The sequence below is a fragment of the Biomphalaria glabrata genome, chromosome 2 (assembly GCF_947242115.1).
Source record: "Biomphalaria glabrata chromosome 2, xgBioGlab47.1, whole genome shotgun sequence".
Classification (NCBI taxonomy): domain Eukaryota; kingdom Metazoa; phylum Mollusca; class Gastropoda; family Planorbidae; genus Biomphalaria; species Biomphalaria glabrata.
Genome location: NC_074712.1, coordinates 62,161,013 through 62,185,122, shown reverse-complemented (window position 1 = coordinate 62,185,122; position 24,110 = coordinate 62,161,013). Strand labels below are relative to the sequence as shown.

The window sequence follows — 24,110 nt, the reverse complement described above, 5'->3', positions numbered from 1 at the left end:
ACCCTTGAATTTCATAAATCCTTCAATCTAATGACCTGCATCTCCCTAATTGATCCTCATCACACACAAAAACTTATTTGATCAATTAGTTATAGTCATCAAGAAAATGTCACAATGACCAATGTTAGAATACCAAACTCCCTCCATATATATTGTGGACTATGACTTATGATAAAATTCATGAACTAAAGTCTGTCTATTTTTACATTTATTGTCGATGACAAGCAAGTTAAGTAAAGTCCCCCTTTCGGACCTTGCGATCTATGGGGCAGATGATGTTAAGGTCATCTGTTTCTTTGGCCAACAGTTAATGGGCAAGGTGTCATGTGGCCAGCACAACGACCAACTGCCTTTACTTTCTCCAACTTAAGTTATTTACCCATTAGAGCTGAGTGGAGTTGGGGGTGCCCTAAAAATTCCAAATTTCAAAAGGCCAGTCTTCACCAAGATTCGAACCCAGGACCCCAGGTTCAGAAACAAAAAGCGTAATCACTCAGCCACCGCGCCCCCCTCAAAGACAAGAGACATTTTTTAAGAGTGCCAGCAAAGCTCTAAGCCTTGAACTTTTTTTAAAAAATGGTTAAAAGTAAAATCTATATCATCTTGTATAGAAGAATACAATAGATACATATATAGAAAACCTGCTGATAATGCACAGAATGTTTTGGTCACTAGACCTTCATCAGTTGAAATTAATGTTGGCTTTCATAACATGAAAAAAAAACAAGCATATGCTGGTATAAACGTCTGGGAAATTGGGACAAAAGATAACCCATTCTCATTTCTAGACAGAGTTGTTCTCCCTGCAGCAATAAATCGTTGTATAGTCGAGTCTTGTATTAGAAGGCACCATTGTTTTAGGTTGTGCATTGTGAAGTGTTAACGATATTTCCTTATTAACTGGGTTGACAAGGGCATTGAATAATTAAATAATTAAAGTGGGGCTAAATAAACACTGTAGGACCAATATGCATATGCAAACCAGAAAATCATTTGACAATCCAGACACTGAGCTAGAATCCACAAAAAAAATATAAAGCCAAAAAAGACAGGGGTTTTGTCTTCATGGAACCATCCATCTGGTTCAATTGAAGATATCAGAAAATCATGTCTGGAGGAGAAGTGTGGTACCTTCCCTTTTGCTTATCAATTTAAACCAAATCCAGATAATAGCAAATATGTTTTTTAAAGTTGTTGCCTTTCCAGAGGCGCAGCTATGAATTTTCCATCGTTTGGAGGCCCGGAGGTCTTGACCTCTTTAGGGGCCCCAGCATTTTGCGTAATATTTAATTTTTAATGTAAGAAACACTCATTTAGGGGCTCCCCTCAAGTGGGGGCCTGAGCGGAATTTTCAAATTCTCACCCCTCGTCCCACCCACCTAGCCATGATACTGTGCCTTTCCATCTGAGTTTGAAATGTCATAAAGTTTGAGCAAACACAAACATATGCCATAACAGATGACAGTGATTGCTAAAGGTACATTCACAAGTTACATTGACTATCTAAATTCTGACTTCAGCTTCCACAATCCACCATGGAAATCACAGATCTGATTAAGCATAGCTTTAAATTTTGGGGCATCAGATTTGGGCAAACGTTTTCCAAAGTTTAGAACAATTTCATCGGTTGTTGCTTGCCCATTCACATTGCCCATGAAGGCCACATAGTTTCTTATGTCTTCCAAAAGTTCTTCGTCTTTTCTGTCAATAGCTTGCGGCTGGTCTGGCCTTAGGAAGTCATCGTCTTCTGCTACTGCTATGGTGGAAATTCTCTTTCGAGATTTGATTCGGGATAAGAGATCATTGGAGGTCAAGGTTTCATTTCTGGACAATAGAGAAACATTGCCAGATATGCTGCCGTCGAACAATTTATTTCTGTCTTTGGTTTCTTTCACATTTGATTGGTTCTGTTGACAGAGTGAAAAAAAAATTGATCGAAATAGTGTGAAGGTGAGGTATGAAAATAGTGAAAAAAAAATTTTTTTGTTTAAATTAACAGATTTTGTCAGAAAAAATAAATAAGCTTTAAGTTCACTATGTCCACTCATCTCCCACAGTTTGGTGTTTTCTACCTTGTCAGAAAAATATAGAAGTGCAGATCTAAGAGAGGAAGTGGAGATGGATTGGTCACACCCTTAGAAAAGAGACCAGGAACAGAGCTAGGCAGGCCTTAGAGTGGGAACCACCCCCAGGGAACAAGACGCAGAGGAAGACCAAAAAGAACATGACCACGAAGTGTACTTGAAGAAGCAGAGAAGACCGGGAAGAGCTGGGACACCATCAAAAAGCTAGCAAGAGACCGTGGAGAGTGGCCGTGTTTTTGTCGAGGCCCTATGTTCCATGAGGAACTCAAAGGAGTGATGATGATGATGAAGAAGTTCACTATGCTCTAGTTCAGCGGTTCTCAACCTTTTAAGCTTAGCGACACCTTTTTACTATCCCCACTCTGCCGCGACCCCCCCCCCCCCATAATATACACAGCAATAGAAGAATACACTAAATACAATCCATATTTTCGGTGGTCTTAGGCGACCCCTGACAAATCGTCAATCGACCCCTCAAGGGGTCGCACCCACAGGTTGAGAACCCCTGCTCTAGTTGTTTTAAGTTAAAAAAAAATAAAGGAATGATCAAATCTGTATTCCTTTAACTTGTGCAGTGCATCTTTCATGTTGTTCCATCTCTTTTGTCAACTATTATGGGTGCTAGGGAAAAGGTCTCTGGGCTGCCTTTAGGTAATCAGTGAACCCAACTCAGTTTGAGTAAGGATTTAAACTCTAGCCTCCAGGATAGGTGGCCAAACAGTTTTTGTCACTTAGCTTCACATTCTCTAATCGAATGTGATTATAAATGTATTTAAATAAGAATATAGGCCAGTGGGTGCATACAATTGAATCAAAGCCACGTGTGTTTTAAAAAAATCCTGAAAATCAGGTACAGATTAAATTTAACTACACTATGCCACCAGTTTGGAGGAGCGGTGGCTGAGCTGGGGTCCCAGGTTGTAGTCCTGGTAAAGGATTTTAATTTCAACATTTATGGATAGCTTCCAAGCTCAGGTGGCTATTAAGACAATGAGGAGATGGATGTTAGTCATAAATCACAAATGTATGAATATAATATGCTATAGATTTATAGAACACAACAATGATGTGTAGAGCTAGTAAAATTATTAACCTCTAAGCTAGAACTTGTTTGGGCACTTGATATTTCTGTTCTAGTTTTTGTGGCCAGCAAACTATTTTTCTTCTGACCAAATCTAGGCCTGAAAAAAATGTCAAAAGCAAAAAAATTTCAATATTTTAAAAATGTTATAAAGACCTGTATGTTTCTTCAAAACTTTGACTAACAACACATTTATGTGCAAATCCCAATATGAAAAAAAGCAGACACAAGATGTCTTGAGTGGAAAAAAAAGAACTGCAGGATGAAAATGTAACACTTACTTTGCCAAGCCTCCACTTTGACCAGTCCAATTTGGCAAGCCTGAGAGAGCAGAAGAGCACAGCTGCCTTGACCTCTTCAAAGCTGCAGCAGCTTCTCTGGCTACTTTTTCTGCTTCAGCTTCAACAATGGCATAATCTGGCCTTCCCGAATCCATAATTTTGTCATGTTTCATAGCTCCCTGAATACCTGAAACAAAAATAGCAACAATACACCTTACAATCTTAACAAAATGTCTGTTTTTTAAGAAAAAAAAATGTTTTCTTTTGCATAAGAGCTCCATGTTGAACACATTTCTACAGAAATAAAAAAATAAAATCCTAGGTCAGGGCCTTGCCAACAAGCAAACATAACACTTATAGCCACAATGAAATCAGACAGAAGTGACTGCAACAACTACAGGGGAATCTCTCTCCTAAGCATTGTAGGCAAAGTCTTTGCTCGAATGATACTCCCCAGGCTACAAAAACTTGCTGATCGAGTCTATCCAGAATCACAGTGCGGCTTTCGCTCAGGGAGATCCAAAATTGACAAGATTTTTAAGTAAATCTCTAAGTCAACTAGCTTCAAGATGGAAATATTGTGTACTTTATTAAAAGCAAAGTACTTTATAATTATTATTTCCATAGGTTTATAGGGTAGTAGCAGAGTTAGTAAAGCTCCCCTTTCAGACCTTTTGGTCTATAAGGCAGAAGATGTAAAGGTCAACTGTTTCTGTGGCCTACGGTTAACATATAGTATTAAAAGCCTAAATAAAAACAAACCAGTTTTTTTAAACAGCTGTCGAAGAACATAATCATCTTCGTGACGATCTTCATGTGGTGGATGTTCTTTCGAAGCATTCGGCTGGTCAACGCTTTCACTTTTTTGAGGAAGTGGACAATGTTTGACCAGATGTGGTATCCGTTCCCCTTCAAATCCTGTAAAGTGTTAGCGCAGATAAAAAGTTTCATTAAAACTAGAATGTCATAAAAAAAAAAGTAATTAAAATAAAATGATGATTGTAAAACCTAAGAAGTACTTACGAGCGTCATGGCGACGTTTTTTCTTCTCCTTCCTTCTTTTACCCTCCTTTGGATTGAGCTCTCCACCCGAATATTTAATATCGTTAACAATGTTTGTTTTCACTGGCCTAGGAGTTGACAATGAGCTGTTTTCGTTTGTTTGAGATTTTTCTTTGTTGTTCAAACAGACATCTTGGTCATCTGTGCTGATCGATTTTTGTCTTTTTGGAATGGACCAAAGTTTACCATTGCGCTGCCACTGAAGTGATTTGTTGGTGTTTTCTGATTTAGTCAAAGCTGGTTGGTCTAACAACTGATTTGATTGGTTAGTATTATCACTTTGAGTCAATGTTGGTTGGTCTAATAATTGATGTGATTTGTTAGTATTATCACTTTGAGTCAATGTTGTTTGGTCTAATAATTGATGTGATTGGTTAGTATTATCACTTTGAGTCAATGTTGTTTGGTCTAATAATTGATGTGATTTGTTAGTATTATCACTTTGAGTCAATGTTGTTTGGTCTAATAATTGATGTGATTTGTTAGTATTATCACTTTGAGTCAATGTTGTTTGGTCTAATAATTGATGTGATTTGTTAGTATTATCACTTTGAGTCAATGTTGTTTGGTCTAATAATTGATGTGATTTGTTAGTATTATCACTTTGAGTCAATGTTGTTTGGTCTAATAATTGATTTGATTTGTTAGTATTATCACTTTGAGTCAATGTTGTTTGGTCTAACAATTGATGTGATTTGTTAATGATGCTGTCCCTCTGAGGCTCTGTTGATTGTTCTAACTGATGTGAATCTACTGGTTGTGGTTGGTTTCTATTGCAGTTATTAACTTCTGAATTACCTTCTACTTCCATTACTTTTACTTCTGTTTCTGAATTAATATCACAACCTTTAGAGCTTGGATTATGTTCATCATTACGTACTGATTCATCAGATGACCAGGTAGCTTTGCTACTAGAATTGACATTAGCAACCTGGACATTATCCAATGAACTATTTGCTGCATCTGCCGTTTGAAGTTTGTTCTTTTTTTCATTTTCCATTTGTCTACTCAGTCGCTTCGCCAATTCTTTCATTCTCTCAAGTTCATCTATATCCAATCCCATATCTTCATCTTCACAGACACTTTGCTTCAAGTTTTCCTGGGCCTTTTCTTTCTCTTTTTTCTCTAATAGCTCATCAAATCTGTTTCTCTTTCTTCTCTTTGGAATTTTCACATCAGAACCTGTGCCAGCAAATATTGCGCTGGTTTCTGTTCCTTCTTTGTTATCCTGACTTCCCAAAGTGAAGAGTTCCATCATGTCTTGAGATTTGAACAGGCGTCTCTGTTTGGGGTCTTTCAAGATTCTGTTAGTCAAGAACTGCTTAAATATTTGTCTGAAGATTAATAGAGAAGAAAAAATATTAAAAATAAAAAAAAAATAAACTAAATTATTTTAGATAAAAAATGTTTTAAAAAATGCAAACTGAAATTCTAAAAAACTTTTGAAAAATAGAACAAAAATTGAGTTACGAGATGTCTGAACTGAAAAAAAAGTAGAGTAAAAAATATTATGTTTCGGAATTGAATAAATATTATTACATCCTAGTCCAAACATCCCGCAGTAGAAATGAGGGGAGGGGGGAATTGGTGACAGACAGGATTCAAACCCGTGACAATTAAGATGACTGTCCAGAGAACGTAACCACAGAACCAGGCAGCCATCAATAATAAACAAAATATATTCATAATACAGTGAAAATTTTTTTTCTGAAAAAACATAGAAAACGAATATTTCTTAACTTCAACGATAAAGGACGAATTTCATTTTACATTTTGTATTTGTTCCATATTATTTCAACATTCACATTTTGTAAGAAATGCTTTAAAATAACTGTTCAAAAAATTCAAAATCAAAAAGTTTTTCTATCAGAATAAAAACTTTAATAAAGATATGATTGTAAAATCAAGGGCAACAAATCAAAGTTATATGGACCTCAGCACAGTAAGAACATTACTAGCCTGTGGTAGATTTTCTCCTCAATTGTTCCAGAAGTAAGCAGCCTATAAATTGTGACTTGTCTGGTCTGACCTATACGCCATGCCCTTTCTCTGGCTTGCACATCTGTACTTGGATTCCAATCCGGGTCATAAATGATCACCCTGTCGGCTCCTGTCAAGTTGACTCCCAGACCTCCAACACGAGTGGTCAACAGGAAGAGATAAATGGATGGGTCCTGGATGGTACAAGAAAGAATACTAGAAATGGAATCAACAGCAGCTTATGAAACTTAATAGTCTGCCAAAATATCACATTATAATTGTACAAATAGCAAGGTGTGGTGGCTGATGGGTAAAGTGCTTGACTTCCGAAATGAGGGATCTTGGTTTCAAAGCTCATTGATGTGTGGGATTTTGAATTTTGGGAATTTTAGGTCACCCTTAGGTCCACTCAACAGTACTTGACATAAGTTATGGACCCACTTGTGACAGTTTCAGGAAAACTGGTTGTCCCCACCTCTAATATTTGGAAGTAATCAAATGGTGCCCCAAAGCAGTGAATATTAATGTTGACTACTGGGAAGAAAAGCCCCAGACATCATATGGGCGCAAAACGAATAATGGCTGGCTCCTTCAGATTAGAAATTTCATCCTAGCCCAAATCTCCCACAGGATGATGTAGAAATCAACAGGCAGGGTATGAGCCCAGGACCTTTGAGACTATCCAAACCACAGTCCAGTGTACACACCACACTACTAGACAGCCATAAGATTATCTGCACCATCATAAATTAGATTAATCTGTAAAAGTTTAGAAAACTATGTTTTGGACTGGAAAGTGTCAAATACTATTGAAATCCCAGAGAGTAGAAGGAAATATGTATAGACATTACATTGTTATACTGAGTGATGAGAGGCTGTCTTGCTGAGATTGAAGTGCCGCCATCCATGATCAAATAGCTATAGCCTTGTTCTTGAACAAACTTTTCTAAAATATTCAACATCTGAAACAAGAGAATACAGAATAAAGTTCTCTCTTATATTTTATCCAATACAATTTTTTTAACAAAAAAAATATTTTTACAATTTGCAAATTATATTTTTTTTTTACTTCTAAATTTTATATTTCATTTTGATGCATATTAATTGAATACATTGAACAGTAAGAGTACTTTTTCTTTTATTAATATTTGTATAGTTAGCACTTTAAATTCCATCAAGTATATATCATTTAAAAACGGATAATAATAATAATAATAATCTTTATTATCCGTAAGGAAATTTGTCTTACAATTTGTGCATTACACCAGACAAAAAACATTATAACTATAAGAAACCAAAGTGTACATTCACACCAGACTCACTCATAATGGAACCTTCACTATAGCATGAAATTCATACAGTCTCAAAGGAAATCAAACCCACTTTCGAAGAAAATATTTATTTTTCAATATGAAACCAACATGATCTACTTATAAAATCAATATCAGAAATCTAAAAACATTTAAACATTATACATTAGTTATAAATTCCAGCTGAGGGTCACGTCATAAAATTAATTTGTGAAAGTTTTACAGAAGCAACAAACAACTTTATGCTTTTTTTAGCATGATAAACAAGTTTGTGTTGTTTAGCGAACATGTTGCTATTAATGTTTCAAAACAATGACCAAAGCACAAAAGACTTACAGACTTGCTCTGAGTGAAAAGTAGGACCCGATGTTGCTGTTTGTACCACAGACGCAGAAGAGCTTCTACCACAATCATCTTGCCACTTCGCTTGTGATACCCAAACTGAAGCTCTGGGTCTGATAATGCGGACTGGCTTTTAAAAACTTGCGGCCCGCCAGTGGAGAGGTCAGGATGGTTGCAAATTTTTCTGAGTGTAATTAAGCCGACAAATACCTTTAAAGAAACATGAAATAAAGAAATTTAAAGAGAAATAAATTATTTATTACGCCAGTTGATCAGATTACTTCAATCAGACTTCGACGAAGACTGTGAGATGAGGTTTACTTCAAGAACAAAATACACAATAAATGGCATAATTTGTAATGGTCCATATCAATGCAAAATAATATTAGAAAATGTATAAATTCATGAAATTCTGAAAAAGTGTGACTCCCCTAGACAAGTAAACAAATGATCTATGTATTGATATGTAAGAAAACCAATCTTTATGTTTCTGTTGGGATTACCTGAAACTTCCCTTGTAAAATGTCCTGGCACTGACGAGAAGCTAAGTATTCCTGGTACACTTCTCTCTGTTCATCTGTCAACCGACAGAACAAGACCTAACAAAAAAATATATTAAAAAATTTAATTTCATTAAATTTTTTTTTTTTTCTGTATCAACAATATTCACAAACAAACAAAAAATTTCTAATGAATTAACTTTTTTTAGATAAAATTGCCAACATTTTATACTTATTGACCTGTTCATTCTTGTTGGGCAGATCTAAGCCTTTCTTGACATCTGCTTTCATTCTTCTGATCAGGTAAGGGTTGATGGTATCTCTCAGAACACAGGCACATCTATAGGCTGTTTCAACCTTTCATACAGTGAAAATACATAAGTAGATTCAAGGGAATCAAGGCTTCTCAAACAAAATTGACAAAGACTGAATGTAACCACTCCATCACTTAATATTTCTCCCCTTCTTTCTTTCCAAATTTGTTAATTACAGTATCCTAAATCAAAATGTATATAAAGTTTATCAACACTTTGTTTCGCTATTTAAATTCCCTTTTTAATGTCTTATTTTCAGTTGGGACATTTTAACTTCTGCTACAAATAAAAAGTATAAATAAATAACATTTACCTGTATTTGTGTAGCATTAGAGTAGCCTCCCTGGACTATGGGAATGGAGAAATGCTGCATAAAATCTGGCAAAGTGCCTAATTTGCCAGGGAAAACAAAGTCAAACAAAGACCAAAGTTCTTTTAAATTATTCTGAATGGGTGAGCCAGACAGGATGATTCTGTGAGGTGTCCTAAACTATAACAAAATATAATGCAAATATTTTACTTGATTAATTTCTGTCCTAGAATATTAAGAAAATGTCTTAAATCAAAATATCCATTTTAAAAAATCTAAATGTATGTTTTAACGTTCAAAAAGAGCTTCACCTGTTTACAACATATGGTGACCTTGGCATCAGGATTTCTTATTTTGTGACCCTCATCTAAAATAACATAGTGCCAGTTGAATCGTAGAACCAGTTCTTGGTGGACAACTAAAGTATTGTAGGATGTTATTAATATTCCCTGGCTCTTGGCTATAGATCTCACAAGGTCAGACTACACAGTGGGACATGACATGAAAACAGAAGGAAAAACAAATTTTTTTTTAGAAAAGAAAATATTTCTTAAAATTCTGTTAATGAAATTGCATCTTATTTCATTTTTGACTTGTAAGGTTTTTATATTCTTTCAGAAAAAACAATGATTATCAAGTCCTAGACCAAACATCCTGCAGCAAGGCAAAGATTGGCTGCAGGTAAGCTTCAAAATCTGGACCATCATCTGCATATCACATGACAAGATTAATTTCAAAAATATTCTATCCTTAATGACAAGACATAATTTTGAACCAAAAAAAGAAACTTAAATATTCCTAGTCAAATTTCTTGTCAAAAGATAAAAGTTCAAAAGATTTTTAGAGTGAATGACAAGTTTGAGCATTTCTATAATAAATTCTATAGAACATTAGAATAACTTATTGACAATTATGTTAAAATCAAAATATAATTATTATGTTAAAATATAAAAATAAAATGCATGATCTTCTTATGATTAGTTTTTTTTATAGTAAATTTCAAAATCTTAAGTAGATCCTAATGAGTTAAGAATAACTAAGTTAAAATTCAATTTACAAAAATGTACTAAAAATCCAAACAGATTTGCAAATAAATAAATAAAAACTTAAAGTTTCATTCTGTGGTTGCAGATAAGCACTATTCATCTCCTATCAACACACATTAATGAAGTTGGCTTACTTCTGATCCTGAAAATGATCCAGAAGAATGCAATATGGCAACTCGAAACTCTGGCCACCACTTGTGACATTCTTTCAACCACTGGTGCATGACTGTGGTAGGACAAACAATTATTGTAGGACCAAGTCCTTTGTATCTAAAATAAACAAAGCGGAAATCATCTGAAACGTTGCCCCACTCATTGTCTCCTTTGCCAAATAGGCAAGAGGCAATAATATTGCAAAGGCTATTATATAAAACATAGGAATAAATTAAAATATTTGAATAGCTTACGGAAAGTTAACATTTTTAAGCCTGCTTGTTTTCAGTGCGGCCAGGAAAGCTATAGTCTGTATGGTCTTACCAAGACCCATTTCATCTCCAATGATGCCCCCAGCCTGCTGGCAATGTAACTCCCACAACCATCGGACACCAGTTTTCTGGTACCTGTTGTAAGACATAAACACCAAACTATCAGATTTTAATGTACTAGTATGTTTTGATCATTATAAAATTATTTTTCCACTTCTCAACGGAATTTTTCATTTTGCTCATTACTATTGCACTACCTTGTTATGATTAAGCTTCTATAACTTTTTCGTTTGTAATCAGAAAATGTTTTACTTGATATAGAATTGAAGGGGAAAGCATGCTCTTTTTTATATAACAGAAAGTAAAGTTTATAAAATTAAATGATAATTTAATTTAATAAGGTCAAATCAATGATGGTATTATCAATTAGGAGAGAAATAGTTAAGATAATCTTAATCTAGGAGAGAAATAGTAAAGATAATCTTAATCTATCTTCTAAAACTAATTATTCTGAGTATAGATTAGAAACCATACGGTAGTTTCAAATCTTGCTAGTTTCTCTCCTATATGTTTTCCCAACAAAGAAAGTAGATCAATTTACGGAAATAGTTTTGTCCACAGCTTTTGTGGAACATGAAATCCACCATCAAACTCGGATTCTTTATCCCTGTCATTTCTGTTCTCCTCTTCTCTGTCCATTTGTTCTTCTTCTTTCTTTTCTTGTTTTTGAAGCCTGGCCACAGAAAGACAAAACTTGACTGTACAAGGTAACAATATAGATCTAAGCTGGAAATATTTCTAACTAGACTGTACAAGGTAACAATATAGATCTAAGCTTGAAATATTTCTAACTAGACTGTACAAGGTAACAATATAGATCTAAGCTGGAAATATTTCTAACTAGACTGACTGTACAAGGTAACAATATAGATCTAAGCTGGAAATATTTCTAACTAGACTGACTGTACAAGGTAACAATATAGATCTAAGCTTGAAATATTTCTAACTAGACTGTACAAGGTAACAATATAGATCTAAGCTTAAAATATTTCTCACTAGACTGTATAAGGTAACAATATAGATCTAAGCTGAAAATATTTCTAACTAGACTGTATAAGGTAACAATATAGATCTAAGCTGGAAATATTTCTAACTAGACTGTACAAGGTAACAATATAGATCCAAGCTGAAAATATTTCTCACTAGACTGTACAAGGTAACAATATAGATCTAAGCTGGAAATATTTCTAACTAGACTGTACAAGGTAACAATATAGATCTAAGCTGAAAATATTTCAAACTAGACTGTGCAAGGTAACAATATAGATCTAAGCTTGAAATATTTCTCAGTCTTTTACTATCCTTCTGTTGTTAGCTTGCTGGCCCCTACCCCCTAAATTAACACTACAGGCTCTGTGATAATTTACCCTAGCTTTCTTACTTGTTATGTTAGAGTAATGTTGATATTTGATTTTTGTTTAAACAGACACATATGTGGGTGCGCTGATGGATTTTCTCATATTTGTTTTTTAATTGAAGAGAAAAGTAGAGACAGAGTGATTGGATTTATGTGAATTTGGTGGATTAATGCTCCCAGTTAATTATTTCACTGGTTTATTATTTCATTATAACTGGATCATGTGTCCTGTGAAGGTGGCTGTATCTAAAAGAAGAGCTGAGACTGGATGATTGGTGAGTTCCATAGAACCACTGATATGGCATTTAAAAAAATTAGCAAAGACAGAAGAGTTTTGTAACTATGAGAAGACTTCTTAGTTTACAAAGTTTTCATACTTGCGGAGACGTTTCTGGTAGTAATCTGGGTCAGCATCATCTCTTTCTTGCTTAATTGAATAATCTCGTTTCACTTTAGGATGGGCCATATCATCATCTTCATTCTCTTTATATTTGGGTAATGGCCGTGGCTTTTTCCTAACAGCTGATTGACTGGAACTGCGTCTTTTTCTTTTGTGAGTTGACAAGATATCTGCTTCATCGGCAGACTTTTCTGTAAATTGTGAATTTTAATCTTTGTCTATGTACACTTTTGCTTCTTAACAATTTTTATTAAAAATCCTAAACAAATATATCTTTTAAAAATATTATAACAGATTTTCTAATCACAATATAAAGCCTTAATAAGAAAGTAAATAAAAAAACCAAACAAATTGCCAAACCAGAGAAATTCTCTTCCGAAGACTCCTCTTCGCTCGGAACATAATCATCTTCATCAGTGTGATTCAGTGATTCATCATCTTCACTATTAAAGAAAAAAGTTTAAATACTCCAAATATGGAAATAAAATAGAAAAAAAAAACACTTTGTAATTTTCATTATTATCTATCAGAAATTTCCTTTTTCGTTAGGCTGGGCCTGTTTTTTTTTTTTTTAACAATTTCATTAATAAAAGTAATAGAAAGTCAATTACTTATACATTGTTGATTAGAAAAGTTCTTCATTCAGAGAAATTTAAAAATAAAGATTCATTGAATATGTTTAAATAGAACATTCAAACTTCACATACAGATAATAGAAAAAAGTTATTCAATTATGGAGGATTGGTAGCTGAATGGTTAAGCACTTAGCTTCTAAATCAAGAGGTCCCAGGTTCGAATCCTGATGAGGATTTTTAATTTGGGTATTTTTATGAAGCTTCTGAATCTACTCAGCTCTAATGGGTACCTGACCTTAGTTGGGGAAAAGTAATGTCAGTTGTCATTGTATTGGCCACGTAACAACCTTGTTAACCCTAGGCCACAGAAACAGAACTTTACATCATCTGCCCTAAGGTCTGAAAGGGGAACTTTACTTTTAGTTAACTTATTAATTTATAAACAAACAGAGTACTGATACTAAAGTTACATAAGAGCATAAAGATCATACTTTTTCATAACACAAACTCTTCTAGTCACACAAATGTGTTTATGTATCCATTTCACTGTTAATAAAGTCAACTTTACCATCCGCACTCTCTAGAACATTCTGTTGAAAATGCTAATTTTGTTTTAAATGCAGAATTTTCGTATCATCAAAGTACAAAAGTATTCGAATTAAAAAAGAAATTGAGTACCCTGTAAGGTCATCAGACAAAACATGTTCTTTTTGGCTTTTAGAACTTGTTTTCTTCTTACAACCTCTGCGAAGTGCTTGTCTGTGGGATTGATCTTGTAAGACAGCTTCACTGTCATCCGGTGGAAGTGACGAGCCTGCCCTCAAGGTTGCCTCTAGGCTTTTCTTTTTTAAATATTTGTTAAAACGTTTTTGAGCTGACTGAGAGGTTGATTGCTTTGCCATGAGTGTTTTTTCAAAGGTAGACATTTGTGGTACACCAACATCTTTTTGCTTGGAAACAGACAAAGATGGCTTCACCACTGTGCCAAATGGTGTCATTTCTCCTGACCGGATCAAACGCTCTTTCTCAGATTCAGGTCGTGTTCCAACACTGAAAGCCTCATCCAATGTAGTGTTGCCATCTATAAAAAAAATTGATACATTAAAGACACTACAAATAATAAGTTGTATACAAATATGCAAATTATCAAAAAGTTTTTTTTTATTATATTCTCTTATGTATAGAACAAAACATTTTAATTGTTTAATAAATGATCTTTAATAATGTAATTTTAGGCTGCAAGCAATTTGATTGGTCAAGTTCAATAAATAATTGTGTGTACTTTAAAATACTAGAGAAAGTAAGTAGTGAAGATAACAATGGTACTGTACTTGAAATAAAAGCCATTAGTTTGATTGGGAACACTTAATAACTTTACTAAAATAGGTCAAATACCTAACAAAGTTGTAGTTAAAATCAAATTTAAGATGAAATAATTGGGTGAGAAAGGGACAAGATCCAATTCAAATTACAAGAAAGATGATGCCTATTTTATCCTGACATGACCAACATCTCATTTTTCACCCTAGAACCGGGCACAACAGAATAAGACAACTCATGTTCTGGAAGCTGAAAAGTGAGATCATTAAAATTTGCCTGTGTGGAGTCTCTCAAGAGAATGCTGTCCATGTCCTTCAAAGCTGCATTACTGGCCACAAAATACCCCTTTATTTGAAAAATTATATGGAAAGATGCTTGATCTGGAAAACACTCCGCAGTTCGTCTCAGATATTGGTCTATTCATATGAACAATTCGACATAATAATGAGAACAAAGAAGCAGCTGGGTAAAAGTTTTGCAACAAAAATATTAATTAAAGTATTTCCATAATAGTTTCTTAATAAAAAAAAAAAGCGTTCCTTCAAAATGTTCCTTTTCAGATATCAAAATGAAACAAACTTTTACTTCACTGGATAAACAAAACCTTTGAGGGCCAAAGAAAAATCCTTTCCAAAGACAGAAAACTTAATTAGACTCTCTGCCTACAAGGGCTTTGTATGCCTTATATGTGGCAATATATTTGCAGTTTGCAACTGAATTAGCGTAGTTATGTGAAATATTGCACTTAACCAAAATCTTCAGAATCAAAGACAGAGCACAAAAGAAGAAAACAAAAAAAATAACATACAAGATGCTTTTTTTTCCCCCATATTTTTCAAATATGGTTTCAAATCAGATTTTATTGGCAATTTTGTAAATATGCTTTTCAAAGCTTTGTAATCAACTTAATTTTTATTCACTGACCATTATTTGTTCTGTTAACAATTTGTACACCTTTGATCAACATGTCCAATTTTTTCGTGACATTTTCACGGCGAATCTTCAAAGTTTTGATTTGCTTTAGCTGCAAAAAAAAAAAAAAAAATTAAAGAAACAATAAATAATAATACAACATAACATTTAATTAGTAAAATTCAAAATGTTCTTCTAAGATTCTAAAGCAGTGATATGTTATTAGACAAATACATACAAAGTTTAAGCGTTCGGAAACTAAACCTTATTTTCTTTCTGCTTTTGCAATGACTGTATCTGTCTATGATTATCACTTGCATGACCAGGTGTGGTTTCTAATCTGTCTACAACTTCATTGACATGCTTTAGATCTGCTTTGGCTAGTCTGCAAGACAAAGAAAATCAAATGAGGACCTACAGACTGTTAAGTTCCCATTAACATAGTTAGTTGTAATGCAATGAAAGTCTTAATAAAGCAATACATTGTTTAAAGTTTTAGTTTTTACAATACATATCAAGCTTCAAGACTCACACAATATCATCACCGATTGTCTTTAACTCTTTCTGTAAAATCTTTCTAAAGCGGTTTTCCTCTTCTTTAGCAAGAGCACGATCAACTTGATCCATGATTCCTAAATTAGAAATTGAATTTTTACATAAAAAAAACAAAAAACAACATCATTGTACATGACCTGAAAGTGGAACTTCGAAATCATATGTCTTTTCCCGCCATAAACAAAAGCTTCTTTGAAAACCAGTGTACCAAATTGAGGCTACATTTCATCAGCACTGCTGCTATCATCCATGAGGGCCAGAATGTCAGTGCAAATTGAAGTATCTTTTGTCATCGACAAATTGGTTCCTCCCCCCCCCCTCCCCCGAGATGAACTCCAGTTGATGGCAAGGCTGGAAGGATCAGTCCTCCCTTGGCGAGAAACTCTGCTGTTAGGTGTAGTGCCTTTAAGCTCCCATACAGGTCAAGTGACTCTGCCGACAAACTACCCTGCAGCTCTTAGAGCTGCGGACACTCTTGCAAGAGATGCGCCACTGTTTCCACAGACTCTCCACAGTGTCAGCAACGGGCATCAAAATTTGGCCGGAACCGGGCTAAATAAGCACCAACAGGGCAGTGCCCTGTTCTACACTTCGCAATGATTGATTGTTCTGGCTTTTTTAGCCTCCAACATGGATCGCCGCGGTCCGGGCGACTGACAAATTGGTTGAGAAATGCACGAAAAGAGCATGCAAATTTGAAAAAGGTTCCACCTCAAAGAAATAAATATGCAACTTACTATTTTGGATGACATGAGCTGGTAAAAAAAAAGGGATGTAGAAACGACAATCGTAAACTTTTACGAAAATTTTGCCTAGTATTTCAGAGAGAGAGAAGTGGCCTATTCGACAGGTTAATGCTTTCAGATGGATGACTCTGAAAGATGATCTATCTTGTAAAACGTTTCAGATAACCTTCAAATTATTGTGTGCATAGGCCTACATTGCACATAAATTGTATAGCTATACTAAATGTATCTTTCAAATCACAAATGAATCATCATCATCATCAAACTCCATTTGAGTGAGGGCTTGAGAGGCTTAAATCCTCTCTTGCAAAAGCCCTGCACAGAAACCCTGTCCCCGCATAAATGAATTAGCTGGATTCAACTTTTTAGTAAAGATCACAATGTCATAAGACAAGGATGGCATGATTATCTTGTTTGTTTTTTTTTAAACACAAGCTTACTTACTATGTAAGATTGTTTACATTTAGTTGTAAATTTTAGGCCACGTTGACCAAAGTCTTTGAAAAAATTATCCAAGCATTAGCATTAAATCTGTACCAGCCTTCCCAAGTGAAATAAAAATGTTATCTAAACAAAAAGTATTTTGAAATAAAAATATTACCCTGCTCAAAGTCATTTTGGTTAAAGACACTCAATCCCATGTCTTGAAGCTCAGACTCTTGTTCAGTGAAAGAAGCTTGTGGGATCAGATCAGTATTTACATAAAATGGATCATTAGTAATTAAGTGATCTTTTTCATCTTTTGGCTGTTCTTCCATATTTAGCATATCATTTGTAGACATTTCAAGCTTTTTCTTTAATCTGCAATCAAAACAATCAAAATATAAAAATTAAAAAAATCATGGCGTATATTGAGTGAAGCGAGACAACTATCCAATAGCTGCCTTATCTCTCAATACTATAATGTTGATCTCCCTTTTCCTATATAACACAAAATCGATTCATGTGTTGTTGACCACAATGAATAATTGTGAAAAATTTCAACTTGATCATAGAATGGGAAGTAGGAGAAACAATGTTCATAAGAATCCTCTTAAATCATACGAAATATAGAAAATATATATAATCTAGATGCTTGGCCCCTAATCACCCCAATAGAAACAAAACTATATATTATATGGAGAGCTCCCTGATTTGGAAACCACCATCTCATGTATTGGTCTAGTCATCTGAACACTCCAACATAACAATGAGAACGAAGAAGAAGAAGTAGATGTATGATCTACTATTAGACACTATATCTATACTATACAATTTAGTAACTTGAGGTGAGGTCAAGTCTACAATCTATATCTTAGCTTATCTTATATATATTACAGACATTACTTCAAATGAGAAGACAACTATATCTGTGTGCAAATCTAGTCATGAATTTGTGATTTAAAACTAAGGCAAATTATTGGTTTTTCTGTCTGATTCAGGCAACCCATTCCATGTTCTTATTGCACATAGAATATAAATTAAAGATGTTACTTCAAAAGAGGAATTAACCTTGTACAAGTGTCAATATAGTCATGCATGTTAATCCATGACTTAACCTCTGCCAAGTCCAAGTCAGGTTTTCCTGGCTGATTTCTAATACCATTAAGGGGGTAAAACTTTACATCGCAGGACCCTAATTTTTCAGGTCAATTATTTGGCAGCTGTCTATCCGCACGTATGATGACGTACTGATGTGACCTCACCTGCTCGCACGCAGAGTTTTCATGTCATTAGAGAATGACTAGATCTATCACGAACTATTACATGATACTACCGACACCGTCTAGCCGGTAGTGACCTTGTGACCTGATTACCGTAGCAATAGACAGCGCGGTGCTGCCACCTGCGTAATATCCTTCAAAAGGGTCCTGCGATATAAAGTTTTACCAAGGGCACTAAGGAAAAAGAAGCACTTGGTCAAGTTTGTCCTAGATATGGAATAAAAAATGTGCCTTTACCGGTAAAGTATTTTATTAGGTTTTGTTTTTAAATTATGGACATTATGGTTTAGTATTTTAATTATGTAAATAGTATTATTACTATTATTGCTACTTTACTTTTTAGTCTTCTGTCACTGTCATGACAGACATGAGTCATGATTATGATGAGGTGTCAGTGTCTCTAAATTTTTTGATTTTATTAGATGAAGTTACTTTAGTCTTTACGTTTAATCAACTGTTTGTCAAATGTGAATATTTGTTTTTTACTTATAAATATCACAAGTCTAGAATATCATAGCCTGTCATGTATCCTCTGACTCTGTTTCAAAATTATTTTTCAAGTGTTTCATTTGGGACCCCTCAACTCAGGACTCAGTCAAGAATGAAGAAAACATTATATAGACTCTATATATATTATTTACCCTACTTTACTCTTTAGATCTAGAAATTTAGATTTATTAAATTAACTAGATCTAGATTGACTAGATCTAGTCTCTAGAGACCTAATTAGTAGATCTAGATTCTAAATAGCTTACAATGCTTAATTTTCCTATCTAGGTTCTCCTTAATGGAGAGGTAGGAAAAAATCTTACATAAACAAACTAGAATAATATAACTTTACTACAAAAGATCATCAATTTTGTAACACGCTTGCGCAAAACTCTTAGACTTCCGCTTTGTCTGTTAGTGATCTTGACTTCTAAAATGACCTACCAGCCAGGGAGATATCCTAAGGACTATAACCCTAAAGTCCATGGACCTTATTACCCACATCGTTTTTACGGAAAACGTAAGTGGACAAAGATCTAGATCTATTTCTTATGTTTTTTTTTGTTAAAATTAGATCTAATCTACATCACCGTCACGACATCACTCAATCATTAACATTCAATATTCATAATAATTTCATCCACTGTGACAGTGTGAGTGTGACGGTCTGCGATGACACTCACAAGACACAATGTCACAACTCTTACTCTTGAACTCACTTTTATGACTTTACACTTTACTCACACTCTGACTACTCTGAGTCTAACTAGGTTAAACTCTAACTAATTGCTAAGCCTAAAGTTAAAGTCTAAAGAAGTGACACTCACACTGTGAAATTACTGTGATGTAAGTTCAAAGTTGTGTTAATTGTGTTCTGTTATTCTGTTGAATGTTGGTCTTTTGAGAGAATGAAAAAAAAAATTTAAAGAACTCTCTTTGATTTCACTTTCTCTGCAAATATGGCATACTTTTAGATCTTTTAATTATTAATATTGAAGATAGAGACTTCAAAAAAATAATTCTTCCCAGGAACTTCAACAAAGCCTTCACTAATCTAGTAAAATCTCTAGATCTAGTTCTGCAGTTAGCAGCCAAGATTCAGTGTGAATACTGTGAAGGATACAAAATTGTCAAAAATGTGACCATGACCAAGGATGAAGGATAGCATCAGTTTGATTTTAGTGTCAAGGGCTAGATCTAGAATCTAGATCTAGTAGCTTTTGTGTGAGCACAACCAGGATTTTGCAAGAAAGGCCTCAGGGAAACTTTGCATTGTGCGGAAGCTGGCATCCACAAAGTGGGGAGCCCGAGCAGACATGCTCCAATCACTGTGTTTAGGAGCAGTCCGATTACAGATAGACTACAGCCTACCTGTGCAAATTTATGGCTCTAGGACTGCTCTTGAACAACTTGATAAAATACAGTCCCAAGCACTAAGATTTGTCTGTGGAACCTTTTGGATAAATCCAGTAAATGCGGCTGAAATAATAGCTAATGTAGGTCCACTAAACCTTAGGAGGGAAAGGTCAGTACTGACCTGCTTTGAGCAGTATAAAAGGCTGGATGAATACCTCCCAGCTAGAAAACTAGTGGATGGTTGGAGATGCAGAAGACATATTCAGATGCAGTCTTTTATGCATCATGTAACTGACTAGAGTATATATGATAAAGCTGGCCTTTCCACCAACCGACAAAACATTCAACCTTTTCATCCCCTTCCCCCTTGGAGACCATTAATACCTTCAAGCCCAGTGCTATTTTTGCATAAACTGATGGGTCTGGATCGATAGATTCTGGAAGAGCAGGCCATGGAGCCTACACCGACTTTCTTGGCTCTCACTCAGTTAAAATCTTTGGACCATGTGGTAGTGTTTGCAAGTGAAGCCTTAAAAGTCATTGACTCGGCTAGGGACATTTGAGGGCAACAAATATTGTTGTGGTCACTGACTCAAAATCTGTACTACAGGCTTTGCAAAGCCTGCGACCATGGCAGTCTGTGAAGCCTTAAAAGTCATTGACTCGGCTAGGGACATTTGAGGGCAACAAATATTGTTGTGGTCACTGACTCAAAATCTGTACTACTGGCTTTGCAAAGCCCCAGACCTTGGCCTCCCAATATCGATGTCATCATGGCTTCACACAACATAAAACAATGCTATGGCACCCCTGAAATAATGCAGTGGGTACAGAGTCACATAGGTGTGACTGGCAACACTATTGCAGACTCCTTGGCCCACCAGGGAGGGCAAATTCCACCCACTGACAGGGCTGCAAGTTATCATCATGCTCTGGCTATAACTCAAAAAAACAGAAATGGAAAAGTGGTTTGAGTGCTGGGACAAGTGCCAAAAAGCCAGTGGAGTCTGGGAGCGCATGAGGTGCCCTGATTGCACTTCCCCGTGGTTGAGGCTGTCCAGGCCTGAGCAAGCTATTATAGCACAGTGCAGGACAGGCCATTGTCCTGTTGGCTCATATTTCTCACGGCTATGTCCAAATTTCAATTCACAGTGCCCCTGCTGCTGTTTGACTGCCCCAGACTTGCTGATCTCTGTCTCGACAGGTCTGGGAAACCAAAAATTCTTAACCTGTATGGCGACATTTATGCACTGTGCAAGACAGCAGGGTTTCTGTCCAGGGCTATTGCAAGAGAGGATTTGAGCCTCTCAAACCCTCACTCAAATGGAGTTTGATGATGATGAATAGCTTTTGTCTATCAAGATTGTTTTGAGTCTTGAAAGTGCTGCTGAAGATCTATTACCTATGAAACGATAGTCAATAGCTCAGTAACACTTGTCATCTTTTCCTCTCCAATACTGATGTCCATTTGAAAGCCCTGTTGAACATTGGTGATATTTTTTTTTTTTTTTTGGCATTGAAAACCATCCATAAATCACTGGTTTTAATTAAACCAGTCCTCAATGTTAATTGTTATTTTTTTAAGTACACTCCACTAGTTGCCTGCTTGTGAAGGTCCTGGCTTACTTTAATTATGTCATTATAAATATTGTACGTAAGTCATTTCCGTTGTTGACCAGAGCCAGAGTACCCCATACCAGGCTCTGTGAACTGTGTCAATTTTAAAAGCTTGAAATCAATTAAGACATGAAAGATTCTGTTGATGTGGAAGGTATTTCTTGCAGAATACCAGTATGTATAATATTAGGGTTTGTTCTGTTACACTGTTGTGCTGCGACCTTTTCTAAAACCCTTGTCTGCTATTAGGCTTCTATGGTTTTTAGTATAATTTTTAACAAACACTTGAATACATAGTTAAATTTCAATTTCTTTTTAACAAGTGGTAGGTTTTGTTTTAAAGTGTATTGTTGTCATTTTGCCTAGCCTATCATTTAATAGATCTATTAATGATCTATTAAATGTAGATTTCAACATAGTTAAAAATGAACTTTTAAAAAAATCTATGTAAATCTGGTCTCTAATTTTAAATTGCATTTATTCTAGATCCCAGCTTTAACAAGCTTGTACTTTTAAAAAGTTAAACGTTTGTTTTTGTTTCTAATAAAAAAATCATCATCCAAGGTATTTCTGTACACTTTATGTACCTGTACATGAGTCTGATCTTCAGAAACACCCATATAAACTTATATAATAAACCTTACTCATTTTATCTTAATTTTATTTACAGCCGATACTCCATTTTCTGAGGTCAAAATTGCTGATTTAGGATCTTGGTTCTCAAGACGCAGTTTAAGCCCTTCATCAATTTGGGCAGCTATTCACAGGGGTAAAGACCTTTTTAAAAATATTCATTTGAGGTTACTTTTTTTTTAGTAACAGTATTTAAATTAAACTTCAAATAACGCTAAACATCATTTATATATACTATTGAAATAAATTGCAGCCAATTTTATAATGTTCAAAAGTGAAATAAAGTGAGGGGGAAATGTGTAACAACATTAAAGATGAAAATTGTTTACACGTCAATTAAACCTGAAATATTGATTCTTTACAATGCTGGTTATATTTGTATTTTTTTTTTAGGTGAGGGGGTATTTTATATGAATCTACCTATATGTATTTTATAATAATAATAATAATTATAGTGTCTTCGATTAGAAGATTGGTGAAGATAGCTGAATTTTATGTGGCCTAGAATAGATGATTGTTTTTAATAAACATACTTGTTTAATAAACTCTGTTTGTGTATTCTAGGCTATTACAGATGGGCTAGTAAGAATCTTCATACAAAGGTACCTGGATTTGCACCCTATGGTCAAATTATCATGTTGACTTCAACTTATTTCTTTTTCCTTCTGTACTCTGAAAGAAGTAAGTGATTTTTTTTTTATTGTAATTTCCTAACCGTACACGCTGTTCAGACCCTTATGATTTTGGGGCACCACAAAAGATCTGTTGACCGTCTCTCTGTTCCTTTCTTTTACAAGGATAAGTTGGTGTTTTTTTTTTTTGTTGACAGGCCCATCCATTCCTTGATGTAGTATGTCGTATCCTCTTTGAAGGTCCCATCCTAATCCACCTTAGGCAGAACCCTACTACCACTACAGACCAACGTAACCAACACCCTGTATGGCAGTGCTGAACAACTGAAGAGCATAACACACTTTTTTTTCTTGGCACAGTCTGCTAAAGAGCTCACAGCTCAGCAGCAAAAAACTGGATAGAAGAAGTAGTATTATTTCCACCCTATTAGTTGTTCACCTCTTCTATTCCCTGGTAACCTCACATACACAATGAAATAATGTAACCAAGCAACAAATGTAATTCATTATGTAACCAAGCAACAAATGTCATTCATTTTGTTAACTTTTTTTCTGACTAAAAAAAATATTGTATTTTGATGGTTAAAACAGAAGTATGAAAATCACACTGAAGTGCTTAAGTTTCTGTTACCTGAAGATTTGTTTTCTTAAATGTGTTTAATAAGTCTTTTCACTTTTGAACATTATCCACAGAGTACCACAGACATTGCAAGTACCACTAGATGTGAGATGTGACTACATTGATTGTAGAGTGGACTGTTACTATATTTAACTCATTAGCACTTATGAATAAAACAGAATGATATTCAATAAGTAATTTTTTTTTTCAATATATTTTTTATTATTAGTAATTTTTTTTTTAGATCATAATAAAACTATGCAAAAAAAAAAAATGTTAAAATGGGTGACATTCATTTCTATTTCTATTCTAAATTTCTGTCTAATAAATATTGTTAAACACATGCCATATCATTTTTATCACCTACCATCATGACAGACGCATTATAACCTAATTATTTA

At 34.7% G+C, this 24,110-nt stretch overlaps 2 protein-coding genes across 3 annotated transcripts; one reads left to right on the top strand and one right to left on the bottom strand.

The window, feature by feature from the left end:
• Positions 1-574: 574 nt before the first annotated feature.
• Positions 575-19,157, bottom strand: LOC106061886 (DNA excision repair protein ERCC-6-like). 2 transcript variants are annotated; one of them, XM_056021815.1, is made up of 23 exons: positions 19,119-19,157; positions 17,262-17,461; positions 15,892-15,991; positions 15,624-15,744; positions 15,372-15,471; positions 13,806-14,208; positions 12,913-12,995; positions 12,530-12,743; positions 11,337-11,468; positions 10,718-10,870; positions 10,445-10,580; positions 9,576-9,746; positions 9,268-9,444; positions 8,881-8,997; positions 8,644-8,739; positions 8,135-8,350; positions 7,340-7,450; positions 6,468-6,682; positions 4,470-5,842; positions 4,209-4,364; positions 3,447-3,633; positions 3,178-3,265; positions 575-1,907 (listed from the first exon to the last, which is right to left on the bottom strand). In XM_056021815.1, exons 2-23 carry the CDS (start codon positions 17,440-17,442, stop codon positions 1,500-1,502), a joined length of 4,938 nt encoding a protein of 1,645 aa, XP_055877790.1. In that variant the 5' UTR covers positions 17,443-17,461; positions 19,119-19,157; the 3' UTR covers positions 575-1,499. The 2 variants fall into 2 exon arrangements, with proteins under 2 accessions (XP_055877790.1, XP_055877791.1); XM_056021816.1 differs by having other exon boundaries at positions 15,402-15,471.
• A 54-nt stretch (positions 19,158-19,211) lies between these two features.
• Positions 19,212-23,903, top strand: LOC106061878 (putative ATP synthase subunit f, mitochondrial). Its single transcript, XM_056021820.1, has 4 exons — positions 19,212-19,372; positions 22,496-22,594; positions 23,023-23,139; positions 23,784-23,903. Exons 1-4 carry the CDS (start codon positions 19,288-19,290, stop codon positions 23,810-23,812), a joined length of 330 nt encoding a protein of 109 aa, XP_055877795.1. The 5' UTR covers positions 19,212-19,287; the 3' UTR covers positions 23,813-23,903.
• Positions 23,904-24,110: the final 207 nt, after the last annotated feature.